The sequence below is a fragment of the Bos javanicus genome, chromosome 27, assembly GCF_032452875.1.
Source record: "Bos javanicus breed banteng chromosome 27, ARS-OSU_banteng_1.0, whole genome shotgun sequence".
Classification (NCBI taxonomy): Eukaryota; Metazoa; Chordata; class Mammalia; order Artiodactyla; family Bovidae; genus Bos; species Bos javanicus.
In genome coordinates this window covers 24206330-24228865 of record NC_083894.1, presented here as the reverse complement: position 1 = coordinate 24228865, position 22536 = coordinate 24206330, and the positions used below count along the sequence as shown (strand labels likewise).

General features: G+C 43.1%; 1 protein-coding gene across 1 annotated transcript in view; it reads right to left on the bottom strand.

The window, feature by feature from the left end:
* The window catches only part of LONRF1 (LON peptidase N-terminal domain and ring finger 1), a 46101-nt gene extending 31023 nt beyond the window's left edge, over window positions 1-15078 (bottom strand). Inside the window, exon 1 of the mRNA XM_061404363.1 lies at window positions 14260-15078. Within this exon, the coding sequence (XP_061260347.1) occupies window positions 14260-14980 (721 nt within the window). The 5' untranslated portion in view covers window positions 14981-15078. The remainder of the gene's footprint in view (window positions 1-14259) is intronic.
* Window positions 15079-22536: the final 7458 nt, after the last annotated feature.

Sequence of the window (22536 nt, the reverse complement as noted above, 5' to 3'; positions counted from 1 at the left end):
ATACAGTATACTAACGCATATATATGGAATTTAGAAGATGGTAACGATAACCCTGTATGCGAGACAGCAAAAGAAACACAGATGTATAGAACAGTCTTTTGGACTCTGTGGGAGAGGGCGAGGGTGGGATGATTTGGCAGAATAGTGTTGAAACATGTAAATTATCATATGTGAAACGAATCGCCAGTCCAGGTTTGATGCATGATACAGGGTGCTTGGGGCTGGTGCACTGGGATGACCCAGTGGGATGGGATGGGGAGGAAGGCGGGAGGGGGGTTCAGGATGGGGAACACGTGTACACCCGTGGTGTACATCATGTCAATGTATGGCAAAACCAATACAATATTGTAAAGTAAAAAAAAAAAAAAAATCTACAAACAATAAATGCTAGAGAGGGTGTGGAGAATAAGGAACCTTCTTGCTCTGCTGGTAAGAGTGTAAACTGATATAGCCACGGTAGAGAATTAATTGTATGGAGGTTCTTTAAAAAACTAAAACTAGAATTACCATATGACCCAGCAATCCCATTTCTGGGCATATACCCTGGGAAAACTGTAAGTCAAAACGACACATGTACCCCAACATTCAGTGCAACAGTATTTACCATAGCCAGGACATGGAAGCAAAGCAAATGCCCAAGACAGATGACCCAACGTTCAGTGCAACAGTACTTACAATAGCCAAGACATGGAAGCAAAGCAAATGCCCAAGACAGATGAATGGATAAAGAAGATATGGTACATATATACAACAGAATATTACTCAGCCATGAAAAGGAATGGAACTGGGTCACTGGTAGAGGTGTCGATGGACGTAGAGTCTGTCATACAGAGTGAAGTCAGAAAGAGAAAAACAAGTATCATGTATTAACGCATACATGTGGAATCTAGAAAAATGGTACAGATGAACCTATATCCAGGGCAGGAATAGAGATAGAGTCATAGATCATGGACACATGGACATAGAGGAGAAAGGAGAGAGAGAGATGAGTTGGGAGATTCATTTTATTGTACAGCAGAAACTAATCTAACACTGTAAAGGAATTATACTCCAATTTTAAAAGAAAAGACTTAAATGTAAGACCTGGTATTAGAAAATTCTCTCAAGAAAACATGGGGAGAAAATACTCTGACATAAATCTGAGCAATACCTTTGTAGATCCGCCTCCCAGAGTAATGGAAATAAAACGAAAAATAAATGAGACCTAGTCAAACTCAAAAACTTTTGCACAGTAAAGGAAACCATAAAACAAAAAGACAACCCACCGAATGGGGCTTCCCCGGTGGTTCAGTGGTTAAGAATCCACCTGCCAATGCAGAAGACTCAGGTTCAATCTCTGGGTCGGGAAGATCCCCTGGACAGAGGAGCCTGGTGGGCTACAGTCCATAGGGTTGCATACAGCTGGACACGACTGAGAACCAAATCACCACCACCACCACGTTTGAAACAGATAACCAATAAGGACCTACTGTATAGCACTGAGAACTCTGCTCAATATTCTGTAATAAGCTAAATGGAAAAGAATTTAAGAATAATACATGTATATATATAATTGAATCACTTTGCTATATACCTGAAACTAACACACTGTTAACCTAACTCCAATAATATTCAGAGGATAATTGCTTTAGAATGTTGTGTTGGTTTCTGCTGTACAATGAAGTAAATCAGCTAAAGGTATGCGTATACTCCCTCCCTCTTGGACCTCCCTCCTCCCACCATCCCACCCCTCTGCTGCTGCTGCTAAGTCACTTTAGTCGTGTCCGACTCTGTGTGACCCCAGAGACCGCAGCCCACCAGGCTCCGCCGTCCCTGGGATTCTCCAGGCAAGAACACTGGAGTGGGTTGCCATTTCCTTCTCCACCCACCCCTCTAGGTCATCACAAAGCACATGAATTGAATTTCCTGGCTATACAGCTGCTTCCTGCTAGTTCTCTTTTACATACGGTAGTATGCATTTGTCAATGCTACTCTCTCAATTCGTCCCACCCTCTCCTTCCCCCACCCCAGTGTCCACAGGTCCGTTCTCGATGCCTGTGTCTCTATTTCTGCCCCGTAAACAGGTTCATCGGTACTATTTTTTCTAGATTCCATGTATATGTGTTAATATACAGTATTTGTTTTTCTGACTTACTTCACTCTGTATAACAGGCTCTAGGTTCATCCACCTCACTACAACTGACTCAAATTCGTTCCTTTTTATGGCTGATAAAATAAAAATTAAAAAAAAAAAAAAACAAAAAACACCTACCCCCAAGGGAAGAACTGAACTAATTTTAAATAGACTTTTTAAATGCAAAAATATATACAAAGGAGCAAAGGGTAAGAATTTTAAATATGTGAGATGATAATTTTTTTCAGTTAATACAGTTATTTGGTAACAATAAAAACTATAAACTGTTCTAAATGATCTACAGCCTTCAGAACAATCCTATATGGGTCTAACATTGTTTGCATTTTTATAAAGAATCTGAGTACAGAGAGTTTAAGTATCTTGCCCAAGACCAAACAGCTCCTAAGTGAAGGATTCTAGATGCTCCCTCTAGCCACCTGGATCCAGAGTTCCTGCTGTTCACCTCTACTAACAGCAGGGCTCACAGGGCTACTCAAGACAGAAGTAACATGTGCACAGTACTTACAACAGCGCTTGGTAAATTATAAGCTCTATTTAAGTGTTTGCTATTATGATTGCGTTCCATCACTGTATGTGCGTAGCATATATTTAATTATTAAAAAAAAAAAACCTGTTTTTGAGCTACCTCCATTATTTACTGTCTCTGTATCCTCTATTCCGGCTTTGATAAATGTCTGCTGAAGCAAGGGAAATTCATTAAAATCTGGCTCCTTGGGCTCGTCAATCCTTGCCCTCATTCCCTCTTCTCTTCAACATGGTGGTATCGTGAGTACTTAGGTCAATAAAACAACTGAAATAAAATTCTGTTACACATCTGATGAAACTAGCTTTAAGTGGTCCAAGGTACCTCATGGGCTGTGGGAAGAGAGTTCTCCAAAGTGGAGACTTCTCAAAGAAAGCGGTTTTCCAGGAGGTGATGGGTAGTAAGAGGTGTATATACATCATTTATCTTCAAGAAACTTGTTTTGAATAACAAGTGCTATAAAATATTTACCTATAAACTTTGAAAAATACAGAAAATTAAGAACCAAGATCCGTTTCCTACCACAAAGCAATTCATTAAAATCTGTTGTCTTAAGCTCCTCAATTCATGCTCTCATGAACTAAGAAATAACCAGTGTTGGCATATAACCTGTACTTTTTTATCTGTGTGGGTAGATTACATTTTTAATGTATAGTTTTATAAAATATACCATATATACTGTGTATAATCTGCTCTTTTTATCAATGTGATTATATCCACAAGATACTTAATGGTTGCAAAGTATTCCATTATATATACCATCTATGTAAAATTCCCTATTACTTCTAATTTTTGCTACTATAAAAAGTACTGCAATGAACACTTACCTATAAGCTTTTACATATCAGTTTATTTCCTCATTTTCTAGAAAGTTGAGTGTGTAGAAAGCTATGTAGATATATTATACAAAGTCTTCAATATATTCTGCTCACCCTACTTTTATAAAAATGTTACACTCCCAGAAGCTGTGTATTTTTGTTTTCTAGGAAAACAGGAATGAAGAAGGATGTGCGCTCATCTCCTCCTGTGAGAACACCAAAATCACAACTAGCTGTTGAACAACCATCGACAGGAGGACGCTGGAACCTACCAAAAAAGACACCCCACATTCAAAGACAAAGAAGCAGCCACAGCAAGACAGTGGGAGGAGCACAATCACGATAAAATCACATCCCATACCCGCCGGGTGAGTGACCCACAGACTGGAGAACCGTAAGAACTGTAATACCAAAGAAGTGCTCCTGCTGCTGTGAAGGTCTGGAACCCCACGTCAGGCTTCCCAGCCTGGGGACCAGACAAAGGGACTGGGAATCCCCAGGGAATCTGACCTTGAAGGCCAGCAGGATTTGATTACAAGACTTCCACAGGACTGGGGGAAACAGAGACTCCAGTCTTGGAGGGTACAACAAAACCACGCGCACACGAAGACCCAGAGGAAAAGAGTAGTAACTCCACGGGAGACTGAACCAAAACCACCTGCTGGTGTTAGGGTCTCCTGTGGAGGTGTGGGTCGGCAGGGACCAAGCACAGGGATGGGACACTGGGAGCAGTAGGCTGGGAAGGTCCCCCTTGGTGTAAACCCTCTTGAAAGTGGCCAGCAACCCTACCATAGAGCTGAGGGCTGGGTCAGCTCAGGCCAAACAACTACCAGGGAGGGAGCGGAAAACCCACTCATCAGCAGACAATTGGATTAAAGCTTCAATAAGCAAGGGCATCCCCACCAGACCAAGACCCAGTTTTCCCCACCACCAGGAAGCTTACACAAGCCTCTTAGCCTCCTCCATCAGAGGGCAGGCAGAAGAAGCAAGTAGAACCACAACCCCACAGCGAGTAAAACAAACAGCATTTCAGAAAGTTAAGGACTTGCCTGGTGGCTCAGATGGTAAAGAATCTGCCTGCAATGCAGGGAGACCCGGGTTTGATCCCTGGGTCAGGAAGATCCCCTGGAGATGGGAATGGTAACCACTCCAGTATTCTTGCCTGGTGAATTCCATGGAGAGAGGAGCCTGGGGCCTGGCAGGCTACTATCTAAGGGATACAAAGAGTCGGACACGACTGAGAGACTAACACACAACCAGCATGAAAAAGCAGAAAGTTACGTCCTAGATGAAGGGACAAGATAAAACCCCAGGAAAACAACTAAAACATAGTAGAGACAGGCAACCTTCCAGAAAAAGAATTCAGAATGACAGTGAAGATGATTCGGGATCTTGGAAAAAGAATGGCAACAAAGATTGAGAAGATGCAAAAAATGTGTACCAAAGACCTAGAAGAACTAAAGAACAAACAAACAGATGAGTAGTACACTAGAAGGAATTCATAGCAGAATAACTGAGGCAGAAGAACGGATAAATGAGCCGGAGGACAGAATGGTGGAAATCACTGCCACAGAACAGAATACAGAAAAAAGAATGAAAAGAAATGAAGACAGCCTAAGGGATCTCTGGGACAACATTAATCAGACCAACATTTGCATTCCAGGGGTCCCAAAAGGAGAAAAGAAAAGACCTGAGAAAATATTTTAGGAGATAATAGCTGAAAACTTTCCTAACATGGAAAAGCAAATAGTCAACCAAGTCCAGGAAGCACAGAGAGTCCCAGGAAGGATAAACCCAAGGAGGAACACACCAAGACATATAGCAAATCAAACTGACAAAAATTAAAGACAAAGATAAAATACTGAAAGCAACAAGGGAAAAACGACAAATAACATACAAGGGAAAAACGACAAATAACATACAAGGGAAAAACGACAAATAACATACAAGGGAACGCCCATCAGGCTATCAGCTGATTTCTCAACAGAAACTCTATAATCCAGAAGGGAATGGCATGATATACTTAGAGTGAAATATAAGAACCAACAACCAAGAATACTCTACCCAGTAAGACTCTCCTTCAGATCTGATGGAGAAATGAAAAGCTTTCCAGACAAGCAAAAGAGAATTCAGCACCACCAAACCAGCTTCACAACAAATGCTACAGGAACTTCTCTAGGCAGGAAACAAGAGAAGGAAAAGACCTACCTACAGAAAATAACACCCCACCCCAAATTAAGAAAACAGTAATAGGATCATACATATTGATAATCACCTTAAATGTAAATGAATTAAAAGGACCAACCAAAAGAGACAGACTGGATGAGTAGATGAAAACACATGGAAAACATGTGCACTTCCACTTAACACATCACTCTGCTTGACCCCCCCCCAAAATTGTATGTATTTATTTCATAGTTAGGTTAATCATGTTTCCATTACGGATTGCAATTGTAATTATCTTTTATTTTTTGTCTGGCTATTGATTGTGAGAACTGATAAACATCTTTTACTACTGTGATTATGTAACTAATACCCACTTAATACCACCGTATCATGATTGGTCACCAGAAAAATAGAATTCTGTATCACCAAAACTACCACTTAATAGGAAAACCTGTAATCACTTTTTAAAATCCAGATGCATATCATAATTATCATGGGATTTTTGGGGGGAAAAAATGCCCAGATATTGCTTTTTCTTTTTTGCCAGAGCTCCAGATATGTTTCTAACGAGCTGCTGCTGCTGCTAAGTTGCTTCAGTTGTGTCCGACTCTGTGCGACTCTAGAGAGGGCAGCCCACCAGGCTCCCCCGTCCCTGGGATTCTCCAGGCAAGAACACTGGAGTGGGCTGCCATTTCCTTCTCTAATGCATGAAAGTGAAAAGTGAAAGGGAAGTCGCTTAGTTGTGTCTGACTCTTAGCAACCCCATGGACTGCAGCCTACCAGGCTCCTCTGTCCTGGGATTTTCCAGGCAAGAGTACTGGAGTTGGGTGCCTTCTCCTTCTAACGAGCAGCCATGTTTAAAAACAACTGGACTACATGAGGAGCTTTTACTTTTATTTAGTTTGTTTCACTTTTTCTATTTCATATTCAGTGTCCCATTTCATTTACTTTATAATTTCCAATTTCTCCATCTCTCTCTTTTTTTTTGATGTTCTTTCTCAAGCACAGTAGAAAAGCTTTACTATACATATATAAAAATAATATGTATAACATATTTTAGAAAATGAATTTTTGCCTAATTAAAAATTTTTGACATTTTGATTCCATTTGTTCAACTTATTATGAATAGAATGCTAGATTTCTAATTTTAAAAAATACATATGCAACAAGCAACAAAGGTTTACTGCATAGCACAGGGAACTACAGTCAGTATCTTGTAATGGAAAATTAAAAAATAATATGGGTATATGTATAACTGAATCACACACCAAGAATTCTACTTTTTGAAATTTAGTAATGTTTATCTTTTTGTCAGTTTTTCTAAATCTCCTATGGACATCTAATAACAACATATGAGACGCAAAATGTTAAATATATCTGTGTAGGATATAAGATTATATACATTAATTAAACATAAATCTATTACAGTCAAGTTATTAACGATATCATTCAAGATGCTCTGATTCTTATTTTTTCTGCACTTCATAAAATATTCTTAGAGAAAAGTTAGTATGTCTCATTATGATTATATATTTTTTCTTTTCCCTTATATTTCTTCTGATGTATTTGTTTCTTTGTGTCTAATGGTTTACAATGTCTATCTTCTTTGTGAACTTTTTATCATTAAAAAATATTCATCTTTGTTTCATTTAAAATAAATTAATTTAAAAATACAAATGAAAAACAGCATCATTATTTTAGTGTGCCTTTTCTGAGTTTGACCTTAAAACTATTTATTGGCTATTTGAATTACTTACGTGTAAGTATAAAAATTCCCTGTTCATTTCCTTTTTATCATTCCTCTTGAGTGTCTTTTCTTTTTATATTTATATGTTCAGCTAGTTTAAGAATTCCAATGGTTAACTGAAATACCAAATTTTTTCCATAGAACTTGGTTATCACAGTTAAACTAAGAGCTGCTGACAAGTTATTAGCGATTAATAAAGTCTAGGAATAGTAGTTTGGCACACTAATTAAGATCATAATCACTGGGTTCTGATTCACTTTTGACCATTTATTTAACTCTTTGAACCTCTGTCTTCTCACCTATAAAATGCTCGAGGTACCTACATCTTAAGACTGTTGAGGGGACGTCCCTGGTAGTTCAGAGGCTAAGACTCTGCTCTCCCCATGAAGGAGGCACGGGTTTGATTCCTGGTCAGGGAACTAGATCCAGTCTGCCACAACTAAAGATCAAAGATCCTATGTGTGGCCACTAAGACCCAGCACAGACAAATAAATATTTTTTTTTTTAAAGGGATGAATGTTAACAGTTAACACAAGGCCTGGCACATAAGCGCTCAATAAATAACAATTACTGTTAAAATACAAAATATTTCAAAACAAGTTGATAAATAAATGAAATCAGTTCTTAATACAAGGTATTAGAAGAGTATTTTCTACATCTTTTACTCAAATAATCCTTAGCCAGGTGAGAAATATCTTTGGGCTTCCCTGATGGCTCAGAGGATAAAGAATCGGCACACAATGCCTGAGACCTGGGTTTGATACCTGTGTCAGGGACATCCCCTGAAGAAGGAAATGGCTACCCACTCCAGTATTCTTACTTGGAGAATTCCATGGACAGAGGAAATATCTTTAGGGATTAGTAATGCAGGTTGGACAAAAGGAGGGGAAGAAAAACGAATGATCCTATTCTATTAATACTACAAGGGAAAAAAAAAAAAAACTGAACAGAAACTTCTGCTTAGCATTTTAGAGTTCTCTTAAATCATTCACCTTCTATAGTAAAATATAATAACAATTTCAAAAAATATCTTTATAATGCAAGAGGCAGTAGTTAAAGTCGCTCAGTAGTGTCTGAATTTTTGCGACCCCATGGACTATACCGTCCATGAAATTCTCTAGGCCAGAATACTGGAATGGGTAGCCTTTCCCTTTTCCAGGGGATCTTCCCAACCCAGGGATCGAACCCAGGTCTCCCACATTGCAGGCAGATTCTTTACCAGCTGGACCACAAGGGAAGCCCAAGAATATTGGAGTAGGTAGCTTATTCCTTCTCCAACAGATCTTCCCAACCCAGGAATCGAACCTGGGTCTCCTGCATTGTAGGCAGATTCTTTACCAACTGAGCTATTAGGGAAGCCATTAGAGGCAGAATACTATACAAATACATTTAACATTATAATTAAGTACATCTAAGCCTCCAGAAATATTTCACTAAATATAAAAACAATTCTGAGTAAACCAAAGTTTAATATACAAATGAGACATCTATGATAACTGAGCTTCGGTAAATCTTTCATCATGTGCTTGATGAATAAAAGGTAAAAACATAGAAATTATTTTAAACAGATCACTTAAGAGTTATTTATATAACCCCCTTTTTCATTTTCTATAACAATGAGAAAATGCTGTTATAATAGTGACCATGAGGCACTGCAAAAATCCTAAAAGGGAACTTCTAAATTAAAGGAGAGATGAATCAGAGATATATACAGGATACACATTCAGTCTGTTAGAAATCAGTTAAGCAATTAGCCCCTTTTCTGACTATTTTCAATAAATACTAATTTGCTGCAACTTTAAGAGAAACAAAAAAATACAAACTCTCTTCAGGACAGGCACTTGATTTTATTTACCTCTATATTTCCAACACCTAATACAAAGCCTAGTATAGAGCAAGCACTCAATAAACACTTCTTAATAAAAAGAACACTTAAGATTTATGTTTTATATGCTCATTTAAAAATCAGTCTTAGAAGCAATATCCACATGCCCAGTTTCTGCTTTCAGTTGTAACTTGGTTATTTGCTTGCCTTTAAAAAGTCACTTTCTTGGAGCTCTTTTTCTACACTCTATGAATTCGGGGTACTAATACATGTTCTCCTATCTTGCGTAATCTTTGGTTAAGACTCAGTTAACGGAAGTAAAAATGTGTTGCAAAGTATAAACCACCATGTAAATGTCAATGTTTGCTGTTTCAAGCATTTGGCAGAGTACGTTAGGGCATACATAATTTTGCACGGTAAGTCACTTCAGTTGTGTACAACTCTTTGCGACCCTATGGAATGCAGTCTGCTAGGCTTCTCTGTCCATGGGATTCTCCAGGCAAGAATACTGGAGTGGGTTGCCCTGCCCCACTCCAAGGGATACATAAGATTGAAGTGAAGCTTAAGTGTCGCACGGTCTTGTCCGACTCTTTGAGGTGATAAATTAAATTCAAATCTCTTCATGTTAACCTCACTAATAAAATGTCAAAATACCTTTTACATTTTCTTTAAATGTATTCAGTATTTACCTATAATTTGACTAATCTTTTTTCCCTGGTGGCTCAGATGGTAAAGAATCTGCCTGCAATGCAGGAGACCGGAGTTCGATCCCTAGGTCAGAAAAATCCCCTGGAGAAGAAAATGGCAACCCACTTCAGTATCCTTGACTGGAAAATCCCACGGACAGAGGAGCCTGCTGGGCTACAGTCGATGGGGTCTCAAAGAGTTGGACATGACTTAGCGCCTAACATACACATAATTGGACTAATCTTTTTATTAGAAAAGCCTTGCAGCATCTATATTTTATTGATGTAGGCTAAAATGTTACTACATTGATGTAGGCTAAAATGTTACTACTAATTAACATATGTAGGCCAGAATCAGGATTTAACCCTCACTCTGTTAATATACCCTGGTGGCTCAGATGGTAAAGAATCCGCCTGCAAAACAGGAGATCCAAGTTGGATCTAAGAGTTGGGAAGATCCCCTGGAGATGGGAACGGCAACCCACTCCAGTATTCTTGCCTGGAGAATTCCATGACAGAGGAACTTGGCAGGTTACCCGCCATGGGGTCATAAAGAGTTGGGCACGATTGAAGCAACTTAGCCTGCACACATGCACTGGTAATATTAACGTGGTAGAGAGAAAAGAACAGGACTTGATATTGTAAGATTTAGATTTCAATTTTGGCTAAATCATCTTCTAGCTGGGGCACAAATTTTACATTTTAAGAATATTTTAATTAATATTTGCTGGGTATTTATCTGCCAGGCACCATTCACAGCACTTCACATGATTTGACTCTCTTAATTCTCACAACAGCCCTAGGCTGTTGTTATGATTGTTATCTATCTATGAGGTAGACACTCGGCTCACTTTTCAGATAAGGAAAGCAAAACAGGGAGGTAAGACACAGGCCCGAGAGCAGGTGGAGACTGCACTGGGATTCAAACCCAGGCGTTAGACACCAATATGCACAGCTCTAACTACTGGGCTGTACTAGGCACCCCAGGTGCCTCAACTGCCCTCTGAGGATAATAGTACTCCATAGGATTCTTTGTGACAATGAAATGATATAAAACATTTTGAAATACCTGACAAGGAATACATAATTAATAATCAAAACAGAGACTTCCTGGTGGTCTAATGGCTAAGACTCTGCACTCCCAGTGCAGGGGGCCCAGGTTCGATCCCATGTCAGGGAACTAGATCCCTACATGCTGCATCTACAGATTCCAAATGCCACAACTAAAAACAAAACAAAACAAAAATGAACCCACATGCCTCAACAAACAGAAGATTCTGAACGCTGCAAATAAGATCTAGCATAGCCAAACATTTTTTAATATTAAAAATAAAACTTTTTTTCTCCAAGTATTTTAAATAAAATGTTCTCTTCCCTGTGACTTTTATTTACTTTCTAACCATTTCAAATTATAAATTATACTGTTCTGTTGATCTTTTTTGTGGGGAGAGTGGCAAGTCAGTGTAAAAATTCATTAAAAATAAAACAAAGAGCATAGCTGAGTGGGATCATTTTAAGTATAAAGAACCAAAGCAGAAAAGATCTTTACATAATATTCTTGAATACTAAAAAGACAAAGTTATGAAACATCTGAAAGGTAATACCAAAAGATCAATGGATTAAATGTTATCTAAATATACTTCAATTCAACAGAAACTTATGTAATCTCAATGGGAACGTTCTGATTTTGGCAAAGGTTTTCTAGCTTTCCTTTCTTGTTGAAAGGGCTTAAATTTGGATGTGTGTGGGCTAACTGTAGACTGATTATTTTTTCTAGTTAATAGTATTTACTTGTTTCATTGTAAGAATTATACGAAGAAATTATAGTCTTTTTCCACTGTTAGCAATAATGAAGGTATCTGGGGTACAGCTGTCCGATTATACAAACACATTTCAAATGCCTTTCTAGCTAACTAGCTTCCAAAAAGTTAAACCTTAACTGCACAAGTAGATTTATAACTCTACTAAACCTTTTTATTTACTCTCATAAACTGTTAAACACATAATATCTGCACTCCATCAACTATAATTTGTTAGCTCTAAGATTTTTTTCTTCCTACTTTGTACTAAAGATTCAAAAGATGAAAAAAGTTATCCTCATTAGTACCAATCAGACACATTTTGGAGTATGGAATTAAAGATTTTTCAAAGACCTAAAAATGAGGAGAAAATGGACAAAGTCAAAGGAGTCTTGGGTTCTAGTCCTGCAAAAGTAGAATGAAGCAGCTGAATGGACAAAATTCCCACATGTAGTCTACATAAATTGAAAAAAAAAAAAAGGAGAAAGAGTAGATATTTCAGTCTTTTCCTGTTAAAAATATCCTCAATCCCAGGCCCAAAATCTTCTTTAATTAAAAAGATTATTGGTCATAGAACGCTAAGCTAGATCTTAATTAGTAAATACTCCCTGTTCTTCTGTGGATTAGGACCTGAATTTTTTCAAAATGCCTAATTTAAGAGGTCAAACCATTTAAATCAGTGGGAGTTAATAATGAATAGGGCTGTCAGTAAGTTTCTCCTTTATTTCACACTAGTGGCAAAAAACTTCCTTGGGAATTGATGCTACACATTTTCATTGGATGAGCCATAACGGTAGGATGAACCCTGATCCAACATTTAGGAGAACTGCAGGACACAGTGCTGCCTCCACACATCAGCTGGCTGTGTGACTGTGGACCAGTCATGCCACTGCCCCGGCTTCTGCTTCCTCATTTTCAGGAACGTGTCCTAGATGGTCTGTCCTTCGTTGACCATCCAAACTCGATTCATCCAAAGAGACTGAGCTGTTGAGGAATTTTGTATTCCAAATAGTTCTGTTTTGTTCTGGGTCTATCATGCTACTTCTATAACTGTTACTCCCCATATAAAGATACTGAAAGCATATGAAAGCATGCCAAGTTTGTGGTTTGAATTCTAAAGGTATTAAATGACTTAACATAGTGACTACTTCAAAATGACTGAGCGCTTAGGGTTAAAAAAAAAAAAAGCCTCCAAGAAGATGCTTTCAGTTACAGTTTATAAATGCACCTCAAACCTCACATCAGTTTATCTTCTGGATACCTACTTTCTTGGTGATTAATTCTCCAAGTATTATTCCATTCCATCTTGAAATATGCTTATTTCACACAAGGGTTAACAGGGACAAAACTGACACTTCGGGCCTTGATCACTGTGTGGGAAACTGTCCCGCGCATCACTGGATACTGAAGAGCCTCCGTGGCCTCTGCCCACTATTTGTACCAGCACCACTCCACTAGCACAAGGGGTGGCCACCAAAAATGTCTCTAGACATTGCCTCTGATAACGTCCCAAGGGTGGGGGTGGAGGGAATACCCACGGTAGAAAACCACCGATTTAAAGAACAACGCTTCATTTTACACAGCTAACTAACTCCGCCAAGGTCTCTTTCCACAGCCCCAAACCACCTTTAAGGAAACTGGCTAGCCTAGGTTAGCAGGCTGAAACTGCTTCTTGGCGGCGAAAGAACGGACCAAAGATCTTCAGAGGCCCTTCGCCGCCACAGCTTGATCAAGAGTGTGGAAAGGCAAACACAAGCGTGCCCACGAACTCCACCAGAGACTACCTCTATTATCTTCACCGTGAGCTACGTGCATTCGAAAGGAAGCACACGCGTTTCTGAAATAGGCACGCTTTGAAACAGACAGGTGGGAACCATCAAGAGGCAGCAAGTCTCCGGGTGTTCTCATTTAATACTGGGACAACCCTGGGCAGCTCCGACCGGGCCTCCGGGTGCGGGGTGCGGGCGCCCAGCTCCCGCCACGCCCACCCGACGTCACCCGTTACACAACGCCCTCCACCACCCCCACCCACCCCGGCTTATGCAATTCTGCCTCCCGCGGCTTCCAATTGCCCCGGTGACTTTTGCGGGAGACCAAGGTATATACGTTGCACGCCCAGCCTCGGCTGGGGATCCTCTTCCCCGCCCCGGCAAGGAGTCTCCCCGCGGCGGACCCGGCCCGGGCGGCCAATTACCGGAAAGAGCGCGGCAGGAAGCGAGCCGACGCTCAGGCTCGCCCAACTCCCTCCCCATCCCGCGCTCGCGCGGCCTCGCCCGGCCACCCGCTCCGCGCCGCTCCACTCGGGGCGCGCCCGCCACAGCGCCAGGCCGAGGCGGAGGAAACCCCGCGCCGCGTCACAGTCGGCTCCAGGGCGATCCCCATTGTGACCGAAGCACCTCGGGGCGCCGCCCCTTCCCACACACACCCCCCCCCAAAACACACACATCCCGGGACCCCAAGACGCAAGCCCTGGGCGGCAGCCGGCCTGGGGCGCAGACGAGCTTGGGGTCGCCCCGCGCTTCGGGGAAGGAAGGGTGCGGTCGCGGGGCCCGCGCGCTCACCTGCTCGCAGCTCCTCGCAGGCGGCGGCCAGGGCCTCCCGGTAGCGCCCCTGGTGCAGCAGCTCCCCGAGCCGGCCGGCCGCCCGGGCTCGCTCCCGCTGGCCCGGGAACCACTTTTCGGCCAGGTGGTTGAGAACGACGCTGGTCCTGAAGCCGGAGGCGGCGATGGCGGTGGCCGGAGGCGGCCGCGGGGAGGTCCCCGGGGCATCGGGGGCCGCGGCGGGCGGCAGCCGGTCCCGGCAGAGGCGGCAGCGCGCGCGGAGCTCTCTCCGCAGGCAGCGGCGGCAGTAGCTGTGGCCACAGGGCACTGTCACCGGCTCGCTGAGGAAGCCCCGGCAGCCCAGGCAGCTAAGCAGCCCGCCGGCGCTAACGCCGCGGTGGGCGCCCCCCGCCGGGCTCGCGCTCCAGCCCAAGCCGTGGCGGAGCCGGTAGTTGAACACCAGGCAGTCCACCAGGGTGCCGAGGCACTCGGGCCTGACCGGGGCCCCGCGGCGCAGCGCCGCCGCGTACGCCTCCAGCGCGCCCTTCAGGTGGCCGCCCAGCGCCAGCAGCTCGCCCCGGCGGAGCAGCAGCTCCCAGCGCTCCGACTCCGCGGCCGCGCGCTCCAGCCGGTCGCCGCCGCCGCCGCCGCCCACTTCCCAGAACCGGCCCTGCCTCTGCGGCCGCGAGTCCACCTCCTGGCTCCCTCCCGGGGAGCTCCTCGCTACGGCCGGGGAAGACATGGCCCGCGGACGGCTGCTCTGCCGCCGCCCGCCGCCACGGTCCCGGAGCCTCCGGGGCGCGCGGCTCCGCACGCGGCCCGAGAGCAGGGGGGCGTGGCGCGCGGACACGGCGGGGCGGCGCGCGCCCGGGAAGCCCCGGGGGCGGGGCGCGGCGGGCGCAGGGCGGGGCCGGGCTGCGCGGCGGCGCCCGGGACTCCCCCGCACGGCCCGCGGCCCGGTCCCGGAGGAGGCGACCGCCGGCCCCGCCCCTGCCGAAGCCCCTCCTGGCGGGAGACGCGAGGTCAGATGATCCCCCGGCGGGGATCTAATTGGCTTCTCCAGAAAGAAGGGCCTGGCTTGTAACCGAACAAAGCACGGAGGAGCCCGATGCTCCATCCCCCACCTGATTGCTCCGCCGGAGCCCTCACCCCCACCCCCCCAGTCATAGATTCTCCCCTAACCCCTGCTTCGTTGGCACTTCTCCGCCAGGCAGCCGGTCTCGCTGGACTGAGGTCCAAATCACCATCCCTCTCCTGACATAAACGCCCACCTAAGTTGGGACCCGCCCCCACCCCGTTCCGGTCCCCTGGGATCTTCCCAGTGTAGTTTACCACAGGTCCGGTGCTCATCTGCATTTTTACTCGTTTATGCCCAACTTACAGATGGACACGTAGAGGCCGAGGTCTCAGGGACGCGCACAGTCAGTGGGACGACTCTGTGACTCCCTAAGTCTAGAGTAGGTCAACTTTAGGAACGAAATGTGGCTCAGATGGTAAGGAAATCTGCCTGCAATGCGGGAGACCTGGGTTGCCATGCCCTTCTCCAGGGGAGCTCTGGAGAATTCCTTGGACAGAGGAGCCTGATCGGCTATAGCCCAAGGGGTCGCAAAGAGTCAGACACTGAGCAACTAACACTCTACACACACACTACCTACCTGACACGACTCCCTGAAGAGTGTAAGACAATTTTGCTTGGTGCCAAATTACTGCTGCTTTTCTAGTTTAAAACTCAGTCCCCCATATCGAGGGAGGAAGCCCACATGTTCCTCTCCACATTTCATTTACTACCGCACAACTGGCTAAGGCCTACATTTGGCATTTTTTAAAGAGAAAACGCCAGGATGAATGTTTTTCACGGGGCAGTTACCATATCACCGCAACCCAAGCAAGGTCTGCAGTTTTGCCCACAGGAGAAGGAAAATGATCTGGTTTTTGTATAATGGGTTATATTTCCTTGAAACTTGGTGGCAACCAGTTTAAAGCTCTCTGTTGAAAGTATTTATAGATTTGATTGTAGGGTACTAAATTGTTAGGGGCTTCCCCGGTGGCCCAGGCAGTAAAGAATCCACTTACAATGTGGGAGACCTAGGTTGGATCCCTGGGTGGGCAAGATCCCCTGTAGGAGGGTACGGCAACCCACTCCAGTATTCTTGCCTGGAGAATCCCCATGGACGGAGGAGCTTGGCGGGCTACAGTTCATTGGGTCAAAAAGAGTCAGACTACACGCAGCACACGGCATAGATTGTTAAAGCTGTCCTGTTTTCAAAGGTTATAAACAATAGCCCAGAGAGGGAAAGCTATTTGCCCAAAATCACACAGCTAAAAATATACAAAGGTTTAAAATCACTTTACTCTTTCTGCTATTATTAGATCTTAAATAAAAATATTTCACATGAGATTTTCAAAACAGCTGAAGAGAACATTAACCTGAGCATGCTATGTCTGAACCTGGCTAACGTTCCATCAGCATCCCTCTTTATACAGAACAGGCAGTTAGGCTCAAAACTGCTTTGAGTTACACGTGTTTCTACTACACAACTAGCAAATCTCCCTGCCCACAAAGGAACAAGGAAAAAGCCGATGCGCCTGTTCCTATAGGGTGCAGAGTTCACTCATCATCCACACTGAACCTAAGCAAATTGGAGCTGAAACCCTAGGAGCAACTTCCAATCAATTGAGGTGGGGCTTATTACTATTGATTTACAAGCACAACCCTGAATCTGATTCCAGGCCCCTGAGTTACTGCCATCCTTCAATACACTGAAGAATGACATTAGTCAGATACCCACAAACTCATCTGAAACTTGAAACTGTAAATAATAAAACAAATATCCATATGCCCATGGGCATTTACTTTTGTGATATATTCCTATCCTTAACAGCCACAGCCACATGCAGAATATACAATAGTAACTACTTAACACATGGTGTTCATGATTACACAAAAAAGTGTAAGTTGATAAATATGCTTATATTTCTTATCAAATATAATTCAGGTTTAACTAGGGGATTTCCCCCCAAAGTAAAATATAATATTCAGAAAATAGTATGAAACATCATTTGTCCTTTGGAATTTCTTTCCCCAATAAATGTGACAAATAGCCACATCTGATTCTGGTGTGAAATAAAATAGTACAATTTTGATAATATGGGGGCGGGGGATGGGACTGTAGGAGGAGTCTTGCTGTGTTCTCCTTGGCATTTGTGAATGGTTATAATTCGTGTTTGCTGGTTTATACATTTACATAACTGGTTCTCATTTATGTAACTTATTTATGTAAGAGGTTGTACTGCCTCTGCGGCCTTTGTGTGCTGCACAATTTCCCTCTGAGTCAGGAAGTCTGGGGCAAAACTATCACCAGCTCTAAGACAGGTTACTTGTCTATCATTCTGTGCCACCATGAGAGGGTATGTACTTTGATGTGGGTGCGTTTTCAATTCAAAGGAGAGAAAAATTAGTATCTTTCTTCATTCATTAAAAAAAAAAATTTGGACTTTGGTCTCTGACTCACCCAGCAGCCTGCCACAGAAGAGAGGGAATCCTGTGTGTGTGTGTGTGTGGTGGGTGGAGGGGGCGGTAACCTCCAGACCAAGAGGAATAGGATGGGGTAAAACTCTCCTTTCTTTCCCTTCCAGCGTTACTTGCTTGTGCCTTAGCTAACAAAGTAGTAAAATGATGAGATTTGTATTTCATTTCAGTTTTTTGTGTTGTCTTCTAAAATAGATCAGTTATGTAAGAGTACGAAGAAAAGCATATCTGTTTCCTAATTTGGAAAATGCTTATCACCATCATTCCCTGCGTATCCCAGCCCTCCCCCGCCCCCACTGCGCCAGAAGGAGCCTTTTCCTGATATAGTTAGGTAAACTATTTAAGCATCACGTAACACAGTGCTTTTCCTGTGCACGAGTCAGCTGAAGATGTGTATCTGAACCTCCTTCTTTCTTTTTTTTTAACTGTGGGTGAATTTACCATTTGTTTCTTCACATTCTTACCATTAAAAAAGAAGACAGACAGAATTTAAGCTTTAAAGAGCCAAGCAAAATTATGTCCTCTTCCTGATTCATTTCAGTTAGCAACATTCTGGTCAATGCACTGAGAACAGTCAATTCTAAAATGAAATATAGTCAGTGTGTAGCCAATAGCATATTGATACGTAAGGGCCAGATGGAAGGAAGTTTAGAGCCCACCTGGCACGCCCCTCGTTTTACAGCCATGAGGACACTGAGTCCCGAGGAGCTGCTCGCTTATGAAAGTCACATTAGAGACTCCACAGACGTGGACTGCGCCTGTGCCTCTGTGCCAGGCAGGAAGGCCCCTGGCTTTGCTGAGCCTCGTCTGCCACCTGTGAAATGCCAGAACTGGAACTCTCTTTCAGGTGCCTCCTGCCTCTGGAGCAGAGTCCTGGGGGTTGGTCTGAACACAGTGAGAGGAGGCAGATGGTCTCCCAGGCACAGGAGTGCAGCAACGTGGCACCTGATGAAAATGTAACAGCAGAAGGTGAAGGCTGAAAAGCGAAAAGGAGGGATGAGAAACACACTTGATGGGTGCACATCCAGCCGTGTCCTGAGGAGGGAGAACCAGCCCTGGGACGTGAGCGTTTTCGGCCGGACAGAGATCCCCCACCACACACACCTCCTCGCCCCTTCTAACAGTCTCTGAGAGGCTGAAGGAAAGCCTGGGGGAGGGGAGCTGGTTACATAACTTGGGCATTTGTGGGGAAGTTTATATAAGATGCTAAAAATACAGTATATGATTGCAGTAATGGTGTTCTAAGTGAAAAGCCCTAATGAACACAAACTGAGTAGGTTAAATAGAGGTGATGGTAAGTAGATGTCTAAACCCAGTGGCCTGCAGTGACTACTGTCTCACCAAGTATTGCCCAGTATTAAAATAATGTTATCCTTGGGAGCTCAGTATGTAAAGAGTCTGCCTGCAGTACAGGAGACCCGGCTTCGATCGCTGGGTCAGGAAGATCCCCTGAGAGGGAAATGGCAACCCGCTCCAGTATTCTTTCCTAGGAAATCCCATGGACAGAAGGGCCTGGTGGGCTACAGTCTGTGGTCGCAGAGTCAGACATGACTCAGTGACTAAACCACCATCCCCATGGGGAACACCATCAAAGGGCTCAAGAGCATCATCCTTAATTCTTTTCTAATACGCTGAAGAACATAGAAATGCTAAGGACATAACCCATATTCTATTTTACTGGTAGTCAAATTGATAAAAGGAATGCAGTTCCCAGTATCAAGCTGTTAAATAGAAACAGACATGGGAATAAATCCCACACATTATTTAACAAGTTCTGAGAATTAACCACACACAAATCCCCTGGTATTGTCTATGCTCCTTCCTTCTCCTCTCACCCCTCACCTTAGCACTTACTGTCACCTGAAATTATATATACACACACACACACACACACACAAACATAGAGAGAGAGAGAGTGTGTGTATGTCTGTCCTCCAAAATTGTAAGCTCCTTGAAAACTGGGATTTCTGCCTGTCTTGTTCACTGATGTGTCTCAAGCACTCAGGGCATTAGATAATAACTGCTGAATGAGTCACACACAAATTAATGCTATCACCTAATACTCTTCACCCTAATCAGAGATAAGAAGACATTACCATTAACACACTAGGACAATTTATATTCTTCATTTCTCGGCTTTCATACATCCAATCAGGCCTGCCAGAAAATCCTTCTAGTTCTGTTTTCAGAATATATTCAGACTCTGACTCCTTCTCTCTGCTCCCTCTGCTTCCCAACTCCCTGCCACCCCCACCATCACCCTGGGTCAAGCCATCAGCATCTCAACTAAAATAACATCATGGGTTTTGGTACTCTTTAGGTAAGAAAAAATTTCGCAGGTGAGAACAGATAAAAAGAAAATTATAACCAACAAAACATATGTATACATAAATCAAGAAAAGAAATACCTAACAGTCTAATATAGCAAATAAAGCTTTAATAACTTGAAAACTATAAAGCACTACTCATTTGGATAGAATCTAGCATTATTACTACTACTGTTATTTGGAAATGCTTCTTAAACTCCTGGGTGTATCAGAAAATCTTTGAAAATTTGAGATCTGCTGGGATTCGTATATGGGTCCAAAAATTCTTGGGAGTCATCCTCAACTCCTCTCTTTCACTCATACTTCATGAATGGTGGGCCAGAAAATCCTCTGGGTTCTACTTTCAGAATATATCCAGACTCTGACCCCATCTCGCTCCTCCCCTGACACTGCCCTGGTGCCAGCCACCAGCAGCATCTCGCACCTAGATTCCTGCCGCTGGCCTCTGCTGTTGTCATGACACCCTTTCATTGTTATCAGCACCTTATAACACGAACCGTGTGCTCCTCGAAACACAGCAGTTATTTCTCGTTTTAACTCAGAAGAAAATCCAAAGGCCCATCCATGACCCGGAACTTGGTCTGTCCCAGCCTCCAGCAAACCTTTAGACTTTGGATGAAATGGCACCTGTGATGTCTTGCCTAGTCTCCCTATCTCTTTTGCCAGTTTTTTATCTTTAGCTTTTATCACTAATATAACCGTTATGTTTTCTTTCTCTTATTTTTGTGTCTCCCCCAAGAGTATGAGTTCTATAAGGGAAACTTTATGTAATAAACTTGCTTTATTCTCCATTGGATTTTCAATGTCTAGAACACATAAATAGATCCTCAATTTAAAAAAACTGTTGAATGAAAGGATAAGGAAGGGGCTCTAGTGCTCCACACAGAGGGTGCACAGAGTGAACATACACGTGTGCTCTGGGGCTCAGCTTCTGCTTGTGATGGCTTTGGCTGTTTGTGCCACAGCTGGAAGTCTATGGATTTAAGGATACACAATGCAGAGTACGAGCCACTATATGAACACGGCTGGATTTAACGATACAGAATGGAACTTCTAACATGGTTTCTTATGACAGGATCTGACAAAATAATATTTGAGCTAGAGAAGTAGAAGTAGAATTGTAGCATCAGCAATACTTAAAAAAAAAAAAATACCCAGTGAATTTACTCCTTGAAAGTTCATGAGTGGACCTTCAATCTGGTAAAGTCCCCAGGCCCATCAAATGCAGAGGAGCCTCTGCTCCCATCTCTTTCCCATGTGGTTTTGCTTCCTTTGTACATTTCTGAGGTTATACAGCGTGACTGGGCTGTCACCTGGTTTAGAGGATAAAGCCGTGCGGTGCACTTTTGCTTGACTCATTTTCAGCTTGTATGTGACTTTTTAAGAATCTGAGTTATTAGATAAATCATAAGGATTTGAGGTTGTAATTCATAAAATAATGAGTGGCTTGGATAAGGTGAATATTTGCAGAATTTCATCTGAAAGACTGGAGTATGTTAGCTATATGGGGAGGGCATTGGAGCTGGTGAAGGAGATGGAAGCATGTGAGGTAGTAGGAAGACATCTGTGACTGGGTTAGGGCAGTGATCTGTGTCCCAAGCGGTCCACAAGGTCAGTGTCACGAAAGGAGAGATGATGCCCTCAGATGATGGAAGAGTTCCTAGCCAGGAGGTGAACACATACAGATCAGAGAGTCAAGATGAGGACACAATGGTAGAATGAGCAACCAGGTTAGTTGTTAAGAAAGTTAAGAGAAAAAAGAGGAGAAGGAAGGCATGCAACACAGGTTGATATGCATTATAGGTGATCTTTATTCAATGTCTAGCACATGCTGCAGGTCAGGTTAGTTTAGGTAAATGCAATACGGAGAAGAATCTCTTTTTCATTTCTTTACCATTGTAACATATCTAGATGAGGAAACAGTCTTTAAAAACTTAAATGAGAATGGATGCTCTTTCAAACTTAAGTGAAATAAACAAGATAAAGAACTCTTTCAACTAGCATGAAACACTAGTTATCACAAAAATTAACAAAATATATTAAAAGGTTGTAAACAAGCTAAAGAATGGGTACATTAAAATACTACTAAAGGAGGTCAGACTCTTGCTCTTTAGTTCCTAATTCATGTCTGACTCTTTTGCAACACCACCAACTGTAGCCCGCCAGGTTCCTCTGTCCATGGAATTCCCAGAGAAAGAATACTGAAGTAGGTTGCCATTTCCTCTGCCAGGGGATCTTCCCACCTCAGAGATCGAACCTGAGACTCCTGCATTGGCAAGCAGGAGTTGTCAATGGTTCTTTACATTGGGCCACCAGGGAAGCCCAAGTGAGACTCTACAGAAATTTAATTTAGTAAAAAAAAAGAAAAAAAATGCTTTCCCAAGATCCAGCCTTTGAGTTTTCTGTTAGTAACAGGATCCTGGGCTGAATGGTCCAGGAATC